Here is an 18,818-nt window from a genome sequence, read left to right as displayed (position 1 = left end):
GGTTTTCGCAAATGCATTAGTCTCTAGAATTCACCCCAACAAGACTTGCAGGGATTTTTTTAAAAAGTAGATCTTTAGCTTTCTGCAGTCATCAATGTGCCTTTAATCAATCATTAAACACAAGCAAGTCATGCTTTGTCCCTCCTACATCTCAGTGCTGTATAGAACAGCCACATGCCTATGAGTAAGTAGCCCACACTTGTTTGCTCTCTGGAATTTATTCAGTTATGTTTGTAACTCAGTGTACATTCATTCTTAGAAAATTAATATGGTTCAGAGGAAGAAACGCTGGTACATCTCCATTATTATCCTAAGATAACAGAGAAAATGTCAGTATATAAAGCTGGTTCCCACATCACAGCAGTCATTTTGGTTACTGTGTTTCTTGACCTAACTGCTCTCTTTCTCCAGCTGAAAATTATGTTGGCTGTGAGCCATGCCACAGCACCTCCACCCTGAGGAGTGACTCAGATAATTAGACAAAAAGCATTTAAGCCTCTTCAGGATTTTTTCAGGCTTCCCTGTTGACGTTCCTTCTTCTTAGTCAAAAAACTATTCATTTTGTGTGGTTGAGAGGAAAAAACTACCACCATTCATAAATCAGGGATGCCTGTTCTCAATCATCATCTTCAAAAAGGTATAATCAACAAATAGATGGTTCCTCATCATCTTGAGAAAGTCTTTGTTCACTGAATATTATTTTATATACAGTGTAATTTTTAGAACTTTTTAAAAAAGATTTATTTATTTGTTTTGGAGAGAGAGAGAGCAGGGGGAGGGGCAGAAGGAGAAGGAGAGAGAGAATCCACAAGCAGACTCCCTGCTGAGCTTCGAGCCTGACCGGGGGCTCCGTAGCAGGACCCTGAGAACATGACCTGAGCTGAAATCAAGAGCCGGTCACTTAACCAATGGAGCCACCCAGCTGCTCCTAAAGATTTTTTTTTTCAGCTTTTTATTATGGATAATTTCAAACATACAATGATGAATGCCCATGTACCTATTCACTTGACTTGAACAATTGCAATTGTATAGATTTTCATCTGTAGTCCCACTCCCAGATTATTTAATACAAATCCCAGTCATATAATTTCATCTTTAAATGTTTCATCGATACTAGCATAAATCTTGAATTTTATTTCTGCTTTAGCTTTTTTTTTTTTAATTATTAAACTAGAGGGGAAAAAGAGAATAGGACTGACTTCTATTGAGTGCTTACCATGCTAGAGACTTTCTCCTGAATTACCGCTTTCAGTGATCAAACCCTGCAGGGTGGACATTACCATTCCTGTTTTTAGAAAAGAAAAAAGATAGAGAGGGGCACCGGGGTGGCTCAGCTGGTTTAAATGTCTGCCCCACATCAGCTCCCTGCTCAGCGGGGAGTCTGCTTCTCCCTCTGCCTCCCCCCATTTGTGCTCATGCTCTCTCTCAAATAAATAAATAAATAAGAAATAGATAAAGAGATAAATTTTGCAATGTCACTTACCTATTGAGTAGCAGGGCTGGGATCCAAACCTAAGTCTGTCTTACTGGAAGCACTATGGCTCTTTCCCCAAATCAACCCCGTCAGGCAGGGAACTAAAATGTGGTGAAATATAAGAAGAGTCTTATATGATATTTTGAGGAAAGGGAGATCTCTTCTACCTTCAGTCTTGCCTCCGTGTTATGAATGGCATTCACAACATCATACATGGGATGTTTCCAGATCCTAATGGCTCCAGTACTACTAATACCATAATTCAGAATCCAAAAGTCACACGGTTCCTTAACTCACTGTTTGGATGCTCAGCAAAACAACATGGCCTCTGAAGTGTACGAGTAGGAAACATACTTTAGGTTTTATTAGGATGGGACGGGCAGCGAGAAAAAGAAAAGAGAAGCCTAGATATCACTGCAGGTATGAAAGGAGAAAAATCAACATGTCTAAGCATATGGAAACAATAGCCCTGCCAACTTACTAATTAGGAAGATTAGTTACCCAGGATGTAATTTAGAAGTTTTGTCATGCTAGTCTAAAATCTCCATTCAACGACATATCACACAAATAATAGAAGAAGAGTACCTATTAACATTTATTTCAATATTTTCTCCAAGATGCCACTAGCATATTATTTTATAAAGTAAAAAAAATAAAAGAATAAAAATGTAGTGTTTTGTTCTATATTTCAAGTTTGTCTTGATGACAAAAACAGGACTTAAGATTCCTCAAGTAGTTTTTTTTTTTTTAAGATTTTATTTATTTATTTAACAGAGAGAGAGACAGCCAGCGAGAGAGGGAACACAAGCAGGGGGAGTGGGAGAGGAAGAAGCAGGCTCCCATCGGAGGAGCCTGATGTGGGGCTCGATCCCGTAATGCTGGGATCACGCCCTGAGCCAAAGGCAGACGCTTTAACCGCTGTGCCACCCAGGCACCCCCTCAAGTAATTTTCTAAATACCAGGTTCTTATGTGAAATGCATTCACTACCTTAAATTAACTATTATTCATGAGTTGGAAAGAATAAAAAATGCAATCCAATCATATAAAAAGTTTAACTCATAAACAATCAACCACAAAAGGCTGAACGTTTCCATATGATAGCACTAGTGCTTACTTTGAGATACCTATCTGTCTTTACTCTCAAACCTGATAATTACAGTTCAGAGTTTTAAGGTTTCAAAAACAAGCCATAATGCAATGTGTTCATTTCAGTTATGCACTCAAGGTTCCTAAGAAACAATTCATGGCTTAGGGAAAAATTCAAGTATATCAAATAGAAATATGATGTGTCAATATCTACCCACTTCCCAGGTTTGTCCCATTAAATCCATAAATGTGTCACCAGTTATTAATCTCAAAAATCTTGTTTTAAAAGCTGATTAAGAATACTGTTTGTTGAGGGCACTTGGGTAGTTCAGTCAGCTAAGCGTCTGAGTCTTGATTTCAGCTCAGGTCATGATCTCAGGGTCCTGATATCAAGCCTTGTGAGGAGCCCCCAGCCCCATGTGGAGCTCTGGGCTCTGTGCTCAGCAGGGAGTGTGCTCGAGATTCTCTCTCCCTTTCTCTCTGCCCCTCCCCCACTTCATGAATAAATAAATCTTAAAAAAAATAAAAATCACTATTAGCTCACTTGAGCCAAATATATAACTACTGCTTTTAATATCCCTGTATATCTACTAAATATTTGTTGAAGGAATGAATGAATCCCAAATACTAATTACCTTTAAATTTCAAAAAAAAAATCTTTTTTCAATTTAATGATAGCAAGCAAGAAGATTTTTTAAAATAATTCAACATTAAACTCTCAAAGTCAAAGCCTCAGAAAAAGGAAAGTTATGGTTCATAGCCACTGACTCATTTCCTTAGATGATTCAACGTCCTGGCTTTAACACCGCCTTGCCTTCCTCTCGCCCTTCAAATTTTAATTCAGTACTGGGGGGAAATAAACCACTGCTACTATGAAGCTAGCTTTCCTGTACCACCACATCATAATCTTTTAAATAAACTGTTTTTCTATACGCTTTTATACACTTTTGATATTGAAGTCCTTTTACATAATTCAATTAACAGAGGATCAAACGTATATATGCTACAGGGATTTTTCTAAAAGTTATTGAAAACATTCAGGGATTTTTTTCCCCCACCTCTTAAAAATGAATAGTTAACTTGTCACTGGCACAAAGATGATTTTATTAAAATGTGTATTTTTCTGCTACCCTGAACAAACCTTTGAAAATAAGTCTGTGCTTCACCTTGCTTTTCCATGTATTCTTTAAATATTTATATGCCTCAAAGGTTGAGTTCTTTATGAATAAATTCATGAATTTACCTAATACAAAGTCCAGGTGGACAAAGACAAATTAAGAGAATTACACACAAACACACCGAGGCATGTCTACACATGCCCATGATTCCTGGCCAAATGCACAACAGAAAAGGAGTATCTGGCTCTTCCTCTGCGAGTGAAAGCAACACCAGGTCTAGCCGGCGATCAAGGGCTCGCAGTCACGCGTCCTGATGCCGCTGCCCACAAAGGGCAGCGCGCCAACCATCCCGAGTCGGGACACACGGAGGTCTGTTCAGACTCCCTCGCGGTCACTCATCTACCCCAGGGCTGGAGGAACGCGCCCCCTCCTCACACCCATGCCCCACCCCTGACCCGCAGCCTTTCTTGTCAACCGGGCCCTCGGGTTCTGGTGTCTGCATGAAGAAGAATGTTCAGGAGTCGTTTCAAAACATTTCCAACTCTCTCCCTCCTGGGGGGAAGCACCTTCCTCACACATCACAAGGGAGTCTCTGGGCCTCCAAGGCCTGCTTGGTCTCCAGGAGCACACGCAAGGACTCCGGATAAATTGGATCCAGGCAGACAGGTCTGTCGGATCACAGCCAGCGTGTCTTACTGGATTCAACGGTTTGTTTGTAAGATTTATGTATTTGAGAGAGAGAGTGGTCGTGCGCGTGAGAGGGGGGGCAGAGGGCGAGGGAGAGAAAATCTCAGAGCCCACGTGGGGCTCAATCCCACAACCCCGAGATCAGCACCTCAGCCGAAAACAAGTCAGACCTCAACGACTGAGCCACTCAGGCGACCCAGGTTCAATGTTCAAAAAAAAATTATTACAGTTTATTAGGATCTCCTTCCCTAAAGACTATTGCTTTGGAGTCAGTAAGACTTGGATTTGAATATAGGCTCGCCCATGGAACAGTTGTGGTACCATAAACAAATTAAATTTTTGTGCATTAAGTTTCTTATCTGTAAAATGGGAGTGAAAACCACCTGTTTTGCTAGTCTGTTGTGAGGATTACATTTAAAGCCAGTAGCACACTGGTAGACACACTTAATAATGTGTACTATTGTTTAATTCTATACTTCATTTTGTCATCCTGTAGATTTTTTTCCCCTCAAGCTCTAAATCATTGTGGAAGAAAATATCTAAAGTTCAGAACTGATGGTGACAGAAAGTATTACACCTCAGTTTGCAGATCTTAAGAGAAGTTTCATTGTAAATTGGTAACTCTATATTTTAGTTAAATAGGGGTTAATTGGCATGATGCTTCCATGTTAGAAATTCTTTTAAATTTCACTCCCTGACTATGTGAGTGATAACTACAGAGAAATTTTGACTCTCAAGTTATATCACTAACTTCTATGATTTACTGGACAAGTCATAGCCACCATGGCTTACCTTCTACATTTGTGAGATAGGGATGCCACCGTCTACATCCATAATTGCAGTGGGACTAGAATTACTTGCACATGGTCGTTATAGGCATTTCCAGAAGGAGAACCCCAACTATGCAAAAAGAGCAGCTTTAAGGAATTAAGATGCACATTTTTCAAATGGATTCTTTTTCCAATTTTTCTTTACCTCTAAGAAATTGGTGGTAGGGAGCCCCTGTTCCTCATTTCCTACTCCACCCTCAACAGTCAATACCTACCACACTTATCTGAACAATGTTTTGTAAATTAAATGACCCTCCTATAATAAAGATTAGTTTTTTTTTAAAGATTTTATTTATTTATGTGACAGAGAGACAGCCAGTGAGAGAGGGAGCACAAGCAGGGGGAGTGGGAGAGGAAGAAGCAGGCTCCCAGCGGAGGAGCCCAATGTGGGGACTCGATCCCAGAACGCCGGGATCACGTCCTGAGCCGAAGGCAGACGCTTAACGACTGCGCTACCCAGGCGCCCCCATAATAAAGTATTTTTATAGACGTCTGCACACATCTCCCCCTGATGATCACACCCTTAACATCTATTATCATCCCTTTATCTCCAGCTTTTTGGACCATTTGCATTAGCAACTTCTCTACTGCCTCCTGTCTCTTTCATTGCAAACTAGTTCCTGGCCCCTTCTCTCAAACTTACCTAAGGAAAGTTCTGATGACTTTCTAATGTCAGTTCAAAAGAATTCATTTTGAACTTCAACCTTCTTGATCTCCCTGTAGGATATGACATCATTAATATTCTCTCCCATTTCTTCTTGGTCTAGCCACCCCTCAAACATTAGTGTTCCCCAGAGAGGTGTCGCGTCCTCTGCCCTTTATTCTTTTCACTCCCAGGAAATCTCACTACCATCTGCGGTTTCAAAAACCATTTACAAGCTCTCTCGTAAACCTCTATCTGTAGACTAAACGTCTCCTGACCTCTCTATTGCATATCTCCATGTAGATGTCCCTGCCATAGACACCTAAAATTTGCTGACAAAACTGGGCCTCCTCCCTTTAAACTTGCTCTTTTCCCTCTAATTTATGTCTTTATAAATGTAACCCTCATTAGTAGTCAGTCATGCAGACTTTTCCCATTGTCCTCTCTCCTTCAGTTGGCCAAAACTTGCTGATTCTGCCTCTAAAATAAGGTTTCCTGAACTTTAGTCCTTGGCATCCTTATTCCATAGAATAGTTTTTGAAAAAGTATTAGGGTTCTGTGATCAAATGAGTTTGGAAAATGCTGGGGGTTAAAGCAAGACTTCTAAAAACCAATGCTAAGGTGACTTGTGGCTCAAATGTAGATATAATATGAAAAATTTCCCAAATAGTCTGGAAGCCTTTTTCCTAAGGAGTATCTTTGGTGATCAGTGTTCTACAGAACATACTTTGTAAAATGCCATTCAAGTATTTCTCAGATGTGTTCTCCACTCCACTCCACTCCACAATGTCATGGCCATTGTTCTCTTACCTAATCTACAAAAGCTTTCCAGCCTAGGACCTTTATTCATCCATTTACAGTAGTTGGTAAGCTCCCTAAAATGTAAGTTTCACAAGGTTCCTAAAGGTCTCACAAGGTTTTTGGGGTGCCTGGGTGGTGCAGTCGTTTAAGCATCCAACTCTTGGTTTTGTGATCTCAGGGTGGTGAGATCGAGCCCCATGTTGGGCTCCACACTCAGCAGGGAGTCTGCTTGAGATGCTCTCTCCCTCTCCCTCTGCCCCTTCTGCTACTGTTTGCTCTCTCTCTCTCGAATAATAAATAATAATAAAATTGGCTTTAAAAAATCCCACAAGGTTTTCTCAGTACCCAAATTATAAAATCCAAAGTTCCTTTAAAAAACAAAGCCACTTCATGATCCAGCCCCTGACCATCTTTCCATCTTCATCTCACACCGGTCCACCTATGCTCCAAGCGTAATAAGCTAGCTGTCAATTCCTGGTGGTGCTGTGCGAACACCGTCTGACTTTTGCTCCTAACTGTTCTGCTGTCTAAAATGTCATCCACCTCTTACTTCAATAGTTCTTATCCATCCTTTAAAATTCACCTGAGGGGCGCTTGGGTGGCTCAGTCAGTTGAGCGATGGACTTTTGATTTTGGCTCAGGTCATGATCTCGGAGTCCTAGGATCAAGCCTGATGTCAGGCTCCTCGCTCAGCCAGGAGTCTGCTTAAGGATTCTCTCCCTCTCCCTTTGCCCCTCCCCTTGCTCAAGCACTCTCTCTAAAATAAATACATAAATCTTAAAATAAAATTCACTTCAGATGGAGCTCTTCTTCTAAAGCCTTCCATTCCTCTGACTACCTCCCATTTCCCAGCCAGAGGAAGGTGTCTCACGGGTGTGCACTCAATGCACCATCTGTTATAGCACATCTTTGTAATTATCTGTATATACATCTCGATTTTCAACTGGACTGTGACCTTCTTGAAGATTTAGGAGATATATTTATTCCTGTGGGGGGGGCCTACTACAGTGCCTAGAACCCAGTAAATAAATTCTTGGTGAATAAATGGATCAATATATACATTACTTTTTAACTATTTCAACACTATTTCTGAAAACTCATTTAAATGCATAAAGTATGTGTTTTATCCCTGAAACTTTAGTTTGGGACCTAGAAAGGTGTTGGCAAACTTCTATAAAGGGCCAGATTGTAAATGTTCTATGCTTTGGGGCCATATAGTCTCTGTTATAACTACTTAACTCTGGTGTTGCTGTGAAAAAGCAGCCATAGACAATATACAAATAAATGACCATGGTATGTTCCAATAAAACTTTATTTACAAAAACTGGCAGTGGGCCAGATTTGGCTCGTAGACCATAGTTTGGGCATCCCTAGTCTAAAAGGTTCATCGTATCGCAATGATCCTAACTAGATCAAAACCCGCTAGTGCAGTTTTTGAAACTGTAGGCATGGTATTAGAAATAAGCATCCTCAGGGGCGCCTGGGTGGCACAGCGGTTAAGCGTCTGCCTTCGGCTCAGGGCGTGATCCCGGCGTTATGGGATCGGGCCACACCTCAGGCTCCTCCGCTGGGAGCCTGCTTCTTCCTCTCCCACTCCCCCTGCTTGTGTTCCCTCTCTCGCTGGCTGTCTCTATCTCTGTCAAATAAATAAATAAAATCTTTAAAAAAAAAAAGAAATAAGCATCCTCTAAGAATGAACTGTCCAATATGATAACCACCAGCCCTTATATGGTTATTGAGCACTGGAATGTGGCTAGTCTGAATTGAGATGTGCTTTGAGTATAAAATGTACACTAGGATCTTGAAGGTTTTGCATGAAATAAGGAACGTATCATTAATTATTTTATACTGGCGAGGTTGAGATAATATATTTGATATACTGGGTTAAATAAAACATTATTAAAATTGATTTTACCTGTTTTTACTTTTAAAAACGTGACTCCTAAAGCATTTGAAACTACATATGTGACTTGCATTACATTTATATTAGATAAAAATGCTCTGAGACGGAATAGTTACAAAACAGAGTACGCTTAACAGATTCAATCTCTTTTCAAGATTACAGATGAGGTACTTTACCCAATTATCAAAGTGTCTCTATTCAAATCTTCTGTATAACCTGGTTTCTTTCTATCAATGATGTGATTATCTTTTACATAAGAATTAAGGATGGGAAATCTTAAACTCTTTTTTTTTTTTCTTAGAGATAGGGAGAGGGGGCTGAGGGAGAGGGAGAAAGACTCCCAAGCAGGCTCCACCCCCAGCGTGAAGCAACCTGAGCTGAAATCAAGAGTTGGAAGCCCAACTGACTGAGCCACCAGGTACCCCTCAAAATCTTTTTCTCCTTCCACAAGTAATGTATGTCCACCAATTTATTTTATCTCACTTGTTTCTCATTTTCTCTATGCTATACTTTGTCTTCATTTTCTCACCAGAATTATTAAGTCTCTTGAAAGGACTTCTAGCCTCTATCCATCCATGACTCTGATCCATGACTCTATACAAAACTACTAGATTCATATTTCTGAACATCGTGACTCTCTCCTGCTGTATGACTACTTAAAAGATTCAGTGGTTCCCATCACACACACACAAATATCCAAACTACTCGGTCTGTCTCCTGAGGCCTTCGAAAAACCTCATTTTCAATTTTTGTTTTGAACCATATCTCCTCCACCAAACACTCAAGTCAAACATAAGATTGCAGATAAGATATAGGCTACTCAGTTAAATTCCAATTTCAGATAAACAATAATTTTTTAAAGATTTTATTTATTTTGAAAAAGAGAGAGCACGAGCAGGGGGAGCAGCAGAGGGAGGGGGAGAAGCAGACTCCCTCCTGAGCAGGGAGCGTGATAGTGGGCTCGATCCCAGGACCCTAGGATCACTACCTGAGCCAAAGGCAGACGCCTAATCAACTGAACCACCCAGGCGCCCTAACAATAATTTTTTATATATAGTGTTAGGATATTGCTTGAGATATACTTGCACTAAAAATTGTGAAATCGAAATTTCACTGGGCACCGTGTATTTTTTTTATTGAATGTTATATTAGTTTTAGGTGTACAATATAGTGATTTGACAACTTCGTATGTTATTCTATGCTCACCACAAGTGTCGCTGCCATCTGTCACCATACAACACTATTATGATATCATTAACTATATTCCCTACACTGCACTTTTCATCCCCATGTCTTAGTCATTCCATAACTGGAAGCCTGTGTGTCCCACTCTCCTTCACCCGTGGCACCCTGTATTTTTATTTGCTGAATCTGGCAACCCTAGTCAGACAAGTGTTTTTTCTGCCTCGCAAATACTGTATGTAGATTACTACCCATGCACCTCTACGCAGATTTTAAGTGAGATGATGCAAGTAATGCACTTAGGACAGTGCCTAGCACACAATGAGCACGCAATAAATACTATAATTCCCCTGAATTTGTGGGCCTAACTCAATTCCTACTGGGCTTCTCTAGCCCACTGCAGCCCACAATATAATACTTCTTTGCACTGTCAAGTACTTGATAGAGCCCTTGAGTACTGACTTTGAACATTTCATGTGTATGTCTTTCCTAGCCTTATGCTTCTGCCTCATATAGAAATTACTGACAAAACAGGATTTTTAAATAAGGCATTTTGCATTTTACTAAAATTATAAATTTTACTCTTAAGCCCTGGCTTAAACACCAAAGTACATGATTAAAGCCCTCTAGCTGACCTTAGACTCCAGGTTCTTGCTGACGGGAGGATATAGTGTTAAGTAAACCTCACTTACAAAAAGTGAGCTGTAATAGGAGCTAAAAAGCAAGAAATTCACTTATTAAACAATACCTGAAATGCCCGTAGTTATGACTTTATCAGGTAGAAACGCAATATAAATTGTACACACTGAATTTTCTAAAAACTTTTTCTTATAAATAAGCATGCAAATAATCAGTTTGGTGAAAACTTTAACTTTTCCTATTTTTTCATAATGATCTGTAAAATTCACAATCAAGTAGTCATGTGATTTTTACGGAAAAAACTAATTCTCAGAGTCCAATACCATGTTCTCCACTATACAGAAGGCTCAAATTATACAGGGTCTCAAAATCGAGTGATGATCAAATAACAAAATTATGGGATATTACTCAAACTGACCTTTTTGTAAGCAATACACACACAAAATATTAAGTACATGGGTAACCACTAGTTCACCTTAACCCCTACTCATAGTATGGTACAGATGACCCCGAGTCCGAAGTCTGGCTCTGCTACTTATTAACATACACCTTTCTAAGACTCAGTTTTCTCAACTATAAAATGGGGGCCTTTTCTCTCAAGTTTTTGTGAGGATAAAGAGAATATGCATGAAATGGTGAAAACAATGCCTGGCGCATGGTAAACATTCAAAATACGCTCTTACATTCTCTTATTCTTAGAATGTTTCCCAATTTGGTTATCTTTAGGCATAACTCCAACCTAGGACTCATTCACAAACTGACTTAGAAAAAGATATGGAGAGAAAGCACTTTGGTTTGCCAAATTAGAATAAACGTTGAAGATCTAAATTCCTGCTGCTATAACTCTCAATTTTTGTTGTTGTTGTTGTTGTTCTTTTCTTTTCTTTTTCCTCTCTCACAATGCTATGACCTTCTCAGGTCAGTCTACTTGGCTATAATGGGAAACAGTTTTTATGGTCATGAATATCCAGTTTCACATAGATCTTTCTATGAACTACAAGTACTTCTATTTTTTAAAGTCCATTAGTAAATGTCCTCCATAAAACTTACTTCCATAATTCCTGTTAAATTATTGTTTAGTTTCTTTTAGGATATTTATAGATTCTCACATTCTACCATATAAATAGTATAGAACAACTCTCTATGAAAGAAATAATTCATGTGTGAATTTCCTAGTTTATATTGCTTGGAGGAATAACAGTACAAGAAACCAAATATCATGCAACATGTTAGTTTCCAAGTCAACAAAACACTTCCTCTTACAAGTTTCATAATACAAAATGCTGGACTCAGGACTTGATTACAGTAATACCAACTGAATAAAAGTCAGTTCAATGATGTTATCTGAACCTATTCCAAACTAATCTAGGTTATCTGGAAGAAAGGACACTTCAACAGAGAAACACATTTAACTTCTATCCAAAAACCAGTAAAATTACCATAAAAAAAGGGAAATAATTTTAATGAAATGATTCATAAGATCTTAAAGAATGTTAAAGTTGAACTTGAAAAACTACTGATTTCACACATTTAAACATATTTAGGAGGGAAAAAAAATCCAGGTTAAACTACTCAATAAGAAGTCTCAAGGATCACTAAATGTTCACATGTGGTAAATAGTATGAGAGCCACTGCTTCCTTGAGTTTTGATAAGACTCATTAACCATGGTCTTTTACTTTGGATTGTTGGATTTCCTATATATTTGGTAATATTTTAAAAACTTTTTCATAAAGGGCCAGATAGTAAATATTTTAGGCTTTCCAGGCTAAATATTCTTTGTCACATAGTCATGTTTGTATTTTCATAGTCTCTAAAAATATAAAAACCATTCTTAGCTTATTTCCTATAAAAACAGGTCACAGCCGTATTTGCCCTAGGCCATTTCCCCACCCCTGCTTTACACGATACATACTATCTTTTTGTTACCATGTCAATTCCACTGGTATTTTTCTTCAAGTATTTGCTCAAATGTCAGTTTAAGTCCTCTAAAGACGTTCCTGTTTCCCTATATATAGAACACACTATATAATACACAGTACATCACCTACCATATCTTTATTCATTATCTCATCTTCGTCATTCCCCGCACCCCCATCCCCACCAGCATAAATTCCATGAAGGCAGATTTTTCTTTTTTTCCCCACTGATGGATCTCTTGTACCCAGGCTCTCAATAAATAAATCTATTTCTGCAGTTACAAAACAAATACCATGGAGGAGATCTATATCCAAATGATATAACGTAGCAAGTGGGAAAGTATTTAAGGACAAGACTGGCAAGTACTTTCCTTTTAAAATTATTTCAAGTAGTCATAAAACATTTTAAAGAAAAAAAAATGTTCCAAATTACAGCATTTTCTTACTATTCCACAGAGCGGTTTTTCTTACAGACTAATTCCCTGGAAGGTTACCATTACTTTAGCTTCTTTAATAATAAATTTCACTTGCCGTTTGTAAACCTCTCTCCAGACTTGTTCTGCCTCTTTGATCTCACTTGCATGTATTCCCTGCCCATTAAACTCACTAATCTAGTTTGGCAACTTTAAAGTTTAACAAATCAGAGAAAAGTTCCTTTCCCTCTTCTTCAGTGGCTCCGTGTCCCACCATTCCCTTTTTATAAACTTCCTCATATTGTAATCTTTCCTACTTTGTCTTTACCATTCAATATAAACAAGAAGCTAGATTCTATCGAATGTTCTACTCCAAATACGTTCTGCTCAGTGATTAGTCAGTCTTAAAAGTTCTTTTTAACTGCTATACGTGGTTTTACAACTTTTACCTGTAAGAGACACGATTTGCCTTGCCACACCCTGATACATACTTGGCAAGGTGCTGGGGATGTAACTGGGTGTTTAGGAAGCTCCACCACCATTCAGAGTGTAGCTACTGTATTTCCAAACATATGGAAACATAAAAACCTACTGAAGAGTAAAATATCTTCTGCTATCACTGATACATTGATACTTGATAGCTATTAATAAACCACAGTACTAAGTGTATTAACATTAATATGGGGGTCAAATCATACCAGAGAACACACAAAGACATTCTAAAATCAAGTTACAGAAATTGCTAATTCAAGGGGGAATGCTTACAAAAAAAGGAAATGTTTAAAAAACCCTTTTATCCAACAAGTTATTCTTCATCTACTATTTTACTTTCTAAATGGCTACAATTCTGCCATTCTTATGAGACAAGCAACTAGCTTTTGGAAGACAAACTTTAAAATCTACAAGTCAATTGTCAAGGGTTAAGACAACTCTGTTGGCCAATTGTTTAGAGACACAATTCTCTACTCCTAAAAATGGTAAGGTGTGATTTTGGAAAAATGGTAGAATACAAACTGCTTAGAACCTTAATTCTTAGTTATCATAAAATCAGACTAAGTTTGGTGGCACTAAATCAGTAAAAAACCTTCTTGTACACCCAGCATTATAAGAACCAAACTGATTCTTTTTTATTCTTATAAAAGCTAAGTGACTCCCAAATCGAGTCACTTTATACCATATATCCCTGGAGAATAACATGGCCCAACACACCACATGTCCCACTTAATCTAGTCCAAACGAGTAACATAACGTGAGAAACTGCACTGTGTAATTCCTTTATTTTCTGCATATTAGTGCTTTACCAACACTACAACCATTAAGAACACAATTCCAAGTACTGTACTTTTTAGTTTGGGGAGATCACAGTCTACAGACTCATTTACTTATATTAGACAAGATTAACCTCATTCAAAACTTACTGCAGTTTATAAATTCACATAAATACAGAAATTGATGCAATTAAACAACTTCAGGATCTTATTTTTTAAATTCCTAGATCATAACTTTTTCTGCAGGTTCCAATTACCTGCCCCATGATTACCAATGGTTATGGTTCAATTTAACTACATCAATTATCAACCTTTTATATCCTTAAAGAAAATGTAAATGAAAATTACAATTTCTTACCAAAAAGTTTAGGGTTTTCCAAATTTCAAATATTTGCTTCCCTCCTCCCCCCTTCAGTAAGACATTTCAAATAAACTAAAAATAACCACATCTCACCTGCAACATTCAATAGCAATCACTTGATTATAAAATTTTAACTATGCTCCCAGTTATTTTAAAACACAAAAAAAAACGGCTGCCTATCAATCTGTCTGTCACAAGTTAGAAATACTACATTTAAGAATTAAGATGAGGGTTTCAAGTTTCCTCCAGTTTAGGCATTTATACCTTTGTGCTTGTCTTGTCTAAAGATGTTACTATAGCATCAATATTTGTGTAACCCATGTTTATGTACCTTAAAATGCAATCATTTAAAACACCAAGAATTAGATTTATGGTGGAGCTTTGGGAATTTTAAAAGCAACTAAAATGTTCTCGGATGTGTCTGTCAGCTTCATTTCTAGAGATCCTTCTAAAGCAAAACTGAGAACTTTATACCTTAGTTGCATTTTGAATTCGAAAATCCCTCTGCACCATCAGGAGCCTACAACATAGCACCTTTTCTCATCTGCTTTAAGTAAAATGTGTCAAGAGTTTTACTTTCAATAGTTAACTTTTTATAGCCTTATGCTTCTCATACATCTTTGGTAAAAGCTCCATTATACAATATGGCCAAAGCACGAAGGACCAATACTGTCCAACTATGTACCATGATATCCCGCTCCATTTTAGTTTTCAGACACCCTCATGAACAAAACCCACTCCACCTTTTCCTGTATACTGCCTTTGCAGTCTACGTTTCTTAAATTCCCTACGTTTAATTCCTTGAGGATTTCTAAAATTAATCCTTAAGGCTATATGAGAACCAGATGCTGCTCACAACTCTGTATCAAGCATTAGCATTTGGTTCAAAGTATCACCATAGTGGTCTCAATAATCTAGTTACCGGTCCTAACAAGCTAAGTAATCTTGCTAGGATCTAGCTATCACCAGTGAGCACACTGCTTACCCTTGAAGAAAAATAAGTTTACATTCATTGTCATCTGTAGGTTCTTTTTCTTCATCCTACTTCCCCTTTAATTGTCATTCCTCAAGTCTACACATCATTCATTCATCACATTTCCTTCCTTAAAGGAGATAGTGTATTAATGAACCAACAGGATATCTGACTTACTATTTGTATGAGTTAATCCTACAAACAGAATTAAATATCTTTTTTATAAACCATCTTTTCCAGTGTTCTGATTAATGGAGATGTGGATCACTCAACTACAAAAGACTTCTATCTTCCGCTTAATCAGTTGCTCTAATGTAAAAACAGGAATGTGTATTTTTCAAACTAGGTAGATGTATATAATTTGTATTGTTAAATGCTTTATTAATGAACAAAGTAAACATCCTAGTAATTTTTAAACTACTGGTCTTAGACATCTGAAATGTGGTAAAGTATATATTCCAGTTTTGCCCCAAAGTCACTTAAAATATCTACAGATATCTCATCTGTGTGTGGCATACACCATTATTGCTCCATTTTCTGGGAAGAGTCTCCTTTTAAAGTTAAAAAAGAGGGAAAGCACAGCAAAGTTGCTAACTTTGCAGTGAAAAAAATCTGTGTTGACGGGTTACACTTTCATCTTTTTATGCAGTGTAAGTTAACTATGTAATAAGGAACTTGAGTTTTATCCCTACTCATGCATGACGTATGTTTCAGAACTTAAAAGCTGACATTTCAAAGAACTTCTTACATTACCTGTTTAACATACTGATGTGCAACTGGAACATATTACAATGGTATTACTCATTATTTGCCACTGTAGGCTAAGTTTACTATACTTGTCTTAGATATAAAAGGTCACATTTGAAATTACTAAGTTAAAGGTAAAACTCATAAGGGAGGGGTAAAGGCCTTAAATATAAAAGACAAACGGCAGTTTGATTAAGCAATAATTTTCAGTTTACTAGATGAAACAGACTTGCAACATAGTCTGCATGAATGCAAAATAAGCCATCTACAGCAAGTGATAAGGAAACTGGGCAAAAAGGAAAAAAGCATACATTGCAAAAAAGATTCTCTCGAAATAAAAAAATCAAACCATTATTATAAAGACTTTACCAAAAACTGCTATATTTCCCCCATCCCATTTGCTGGAAGTCAATAAGAGCATTTAGCACTTTGTGTTCATGTCAATTGTCTGATCAGAGCATCCTAACGCAAAGCAAAAAGAGGGAGGAAAAAAAAGAAAAAACAAAGAGAAACAAAAAAAGGAAACCCCTAGCCCCCGCCCCCCCAACCGTAGAACAGTAACTCCAGAGTTCAAATTCAAAAGAAGAGAAAGTGGCAATTCAAAGAGGTGATGGTGGCGATAATCCTATGAATGGGTTTTTGATTCCTCTCCTTCCGGGGGGATAGGTGGAGAATGCTCATTAGGATTTGTAGTTAGAGGTTAACCATGTGAGCCCCTCATAGAGTCCATCCCCTGAGGTGGCACAGGAGGGCTGCACATACCAGTTCCTGTCCCGAATCCGGGTCAGGCCCAGTTTCTCCTGGATCTCGTGGGGTTTCATGGCATCGGGCAGGTCCTGTTTGTTGGCGAAGATGAGGATTATGGCGTCCCTCATCTCCCGGTCATTGATAATGCGGTGCAGCTCCTGGCGGGCCTCGTCGATGCGGTCGCGGTCGGCGCAGTCCACTACGAAGATCAGACCCTGGGTCCCGGTGTAGTAATGCCGCCAGAGCGGCCGGATCTTGTCCTGGCCGCCCACGTCCCACACGTTGAACTTGACGTTTTTGTAAGTCACCGTCTCCACGTTGAAACCCACGGTGGGAATGGTGGTCACCGACTGGCCCAGCTTCAGCTTGTACAGGATTGTCGTCTTGCCGGCCGCGTCCAGGCCCAACATGAGGATCCGCATTTCCTTGTTCCCGAAGATCTTGGACAGCACCTTCCCCATCGCGTCGGAGGAGCCGGGGCCGGGGGCATTCAGGTGTCCCGCGTCCCCTCAGCCAACTACGCCGCAGCCGCCGCGAAACCGAAACGGAGCCTCCCAGCCGCGAGGGCGCCCGTGCGGCCTGCGTGGGAGGTGCCTCCTCGGGGCAGAGGCCCGGGCTCGCCACTCACTCGGGCATCGCCGACCGCACAACTTGATCCCTCCGGTCGCCGCCGCCGCCGGGCCCTGAGTCTGCGCCGCGAGAGCCGCCGCCCTGCTGAGGCGCGGCCCGGCCCGGAACTGCCCTTCCCCCCGCGAGCGCCGCGCGAGCGCCGCCGCCGCTCCCGCTCCTCCGCCTTCTCTTCGCTCCGCCGCGGGAGACTGAGGCCCTCCGGCCCGCCCGCCGGCCCACGAGCACCGGGCTCACCACCGACCCAGGCCACCGAGACTCAGCGCGGCTCCGGCGCCTCGTCAGCTCATGGATCCTCGCGGGAACTCGGTGCGCCGCCTGCAGAGACACAGAGGAGGAAGGGAGTTACTGGCGGAGTACCAGAGCGGAGCGGAGGCCGAGGCGGCCCGCCTTTCTAGCTCAACCCAGCAGGTTACCTCCAGCCGCCGCCCTGAGCGCGGGCTCCCTCTGGCCTCCACCTCCTCCTCCCAGCTCTGCCGCTGCCGCCGCCGCCGCCGCCGGAAAAGGCGCCGAAGAAACCGCCTCACTTCCCCTCCCGATCACGCAGGCGCAGCAAGGCCGACCGTTCGACGAGAGCGACCTCTGTAAGGAGCGCGGCCCGCGCGCCTAGCGTCATCGGCGCCACGCGCGAGGGGCGGGGCTACGGCGGCTCGGAGGCCTCGCGGGTGCGGCCAGGCCCCAGACTCGCGAAACTCGGACTCTGACCCGCGCCCACCTGTTGCTACAGTAGCGGCTCGCGTACTTTCTGCATTCCTCTTGCGCGCGCTCGCCTCCTCCACCCCCGCTCGAGCCCGAGGAGCAAATCCGGGGGAGCGCCCAGGGTGGGGCCCGCGGGAAGCGCGCTCCCACGATGAAGGCTTCCCCCATGCTGCTTCCAGACTTGTTCTCAGATGTCGGTGCCCGCCAGGTGCTCCGCGGGTGCCCTTCATCCCGCCGCAGCCCTCGCTCGTCCTCGATCACCCGGGAAAGCCCTGTGTGCTGTTTCTACCTCTCCCAGCCCCCTCCTTGGCCTCCTTTTCCCCTCGTGTTCTCTGCATTTCCTGAAAGACACGTGGGAGGCCCGTGTTTTGTGTGCAATCTGCCAGGCAGTGCGGCGCTTTTACTAGGCTTGGGTTTGCTGTGAAACCCTTCTTTTGAATGTTTGAGCCCTGTCTTTATACATCTCTTCAGGTCCAGTCCACGTTAGTTGAAAATGACAGTGTTAACCAGAGTTGCCATGCCTTGCCGCGTTTTCAACTGTATAAGGTGATAACGTTTCGTATTTAAGTATTACTTCCCTTTAGTGTGATGGGCAGTAGCGTCTCACCCACCCTTCCCTTGAAGAAGCCTAGACGATAATAATCTTAGCATACGGTTTAGAATCAGACTAACTACCTTTGTGGCCTGGATCTAGGCATTTAA

General features: G+C 40.8%; 1 protein-coding gene across 1 annotated transcript; it reads right to left on the bottom strand.

Moving 5' to 3' along the window:
• Nucleotides 1-13,952: 13,952 nt before the first annotated feature.
• On the bottom strand, nucleotides 13,953-17,396 carry ARF6 (ADP ribosylation factor 6). Its single transcript, XM_008693414.2, has one exon. The coding sequence runs from the start codon at nucleotides 17,249-17,251 to the stop codon at nucleotides 16,724-16,726; it is 528 nt and encodes a 175-aa protein (XP_008691636.1). The 5' UTR covers nucleotides 17,252-17,396; the 3' UTR covers nucleotides 13,953-16,723.
• Between the last annotated feature and the right edge of the window lie 1,422 nt (nucleotides 17,397-18,818).

The sequence above is a fragment of the Ursus maritimus genome, unplaced genomic scaffold, assembly GCF_017311325.1.
Source record: "Ursus maritimus isolate PB19 unplaced genomic scaffold, ASM1731132v1 scaffold_36, whole genome shotgun sequence".
Classification (NCBI taxonomy): domain Eukaryota; kingdom Metazoa; phylum Chordata; class Mammalia; order Carnivora; family Ursidae; genus Ursus; species Ursus maritimus.
The sequence above is the reverse complement of the archived record's forward strand: the minus strand, read 5'-3'. Positions and strand labels throughout refer to the sequence as shown.

Coding starts and splice junctions, on each gene's coding strand:
- ARF6 (XM_008693414.2), bottom strand. CDS start 17,251: ATGGGGAAGGTGCTGTCCAAGATCTTCGGGAACAAGGAAATGCGGATC.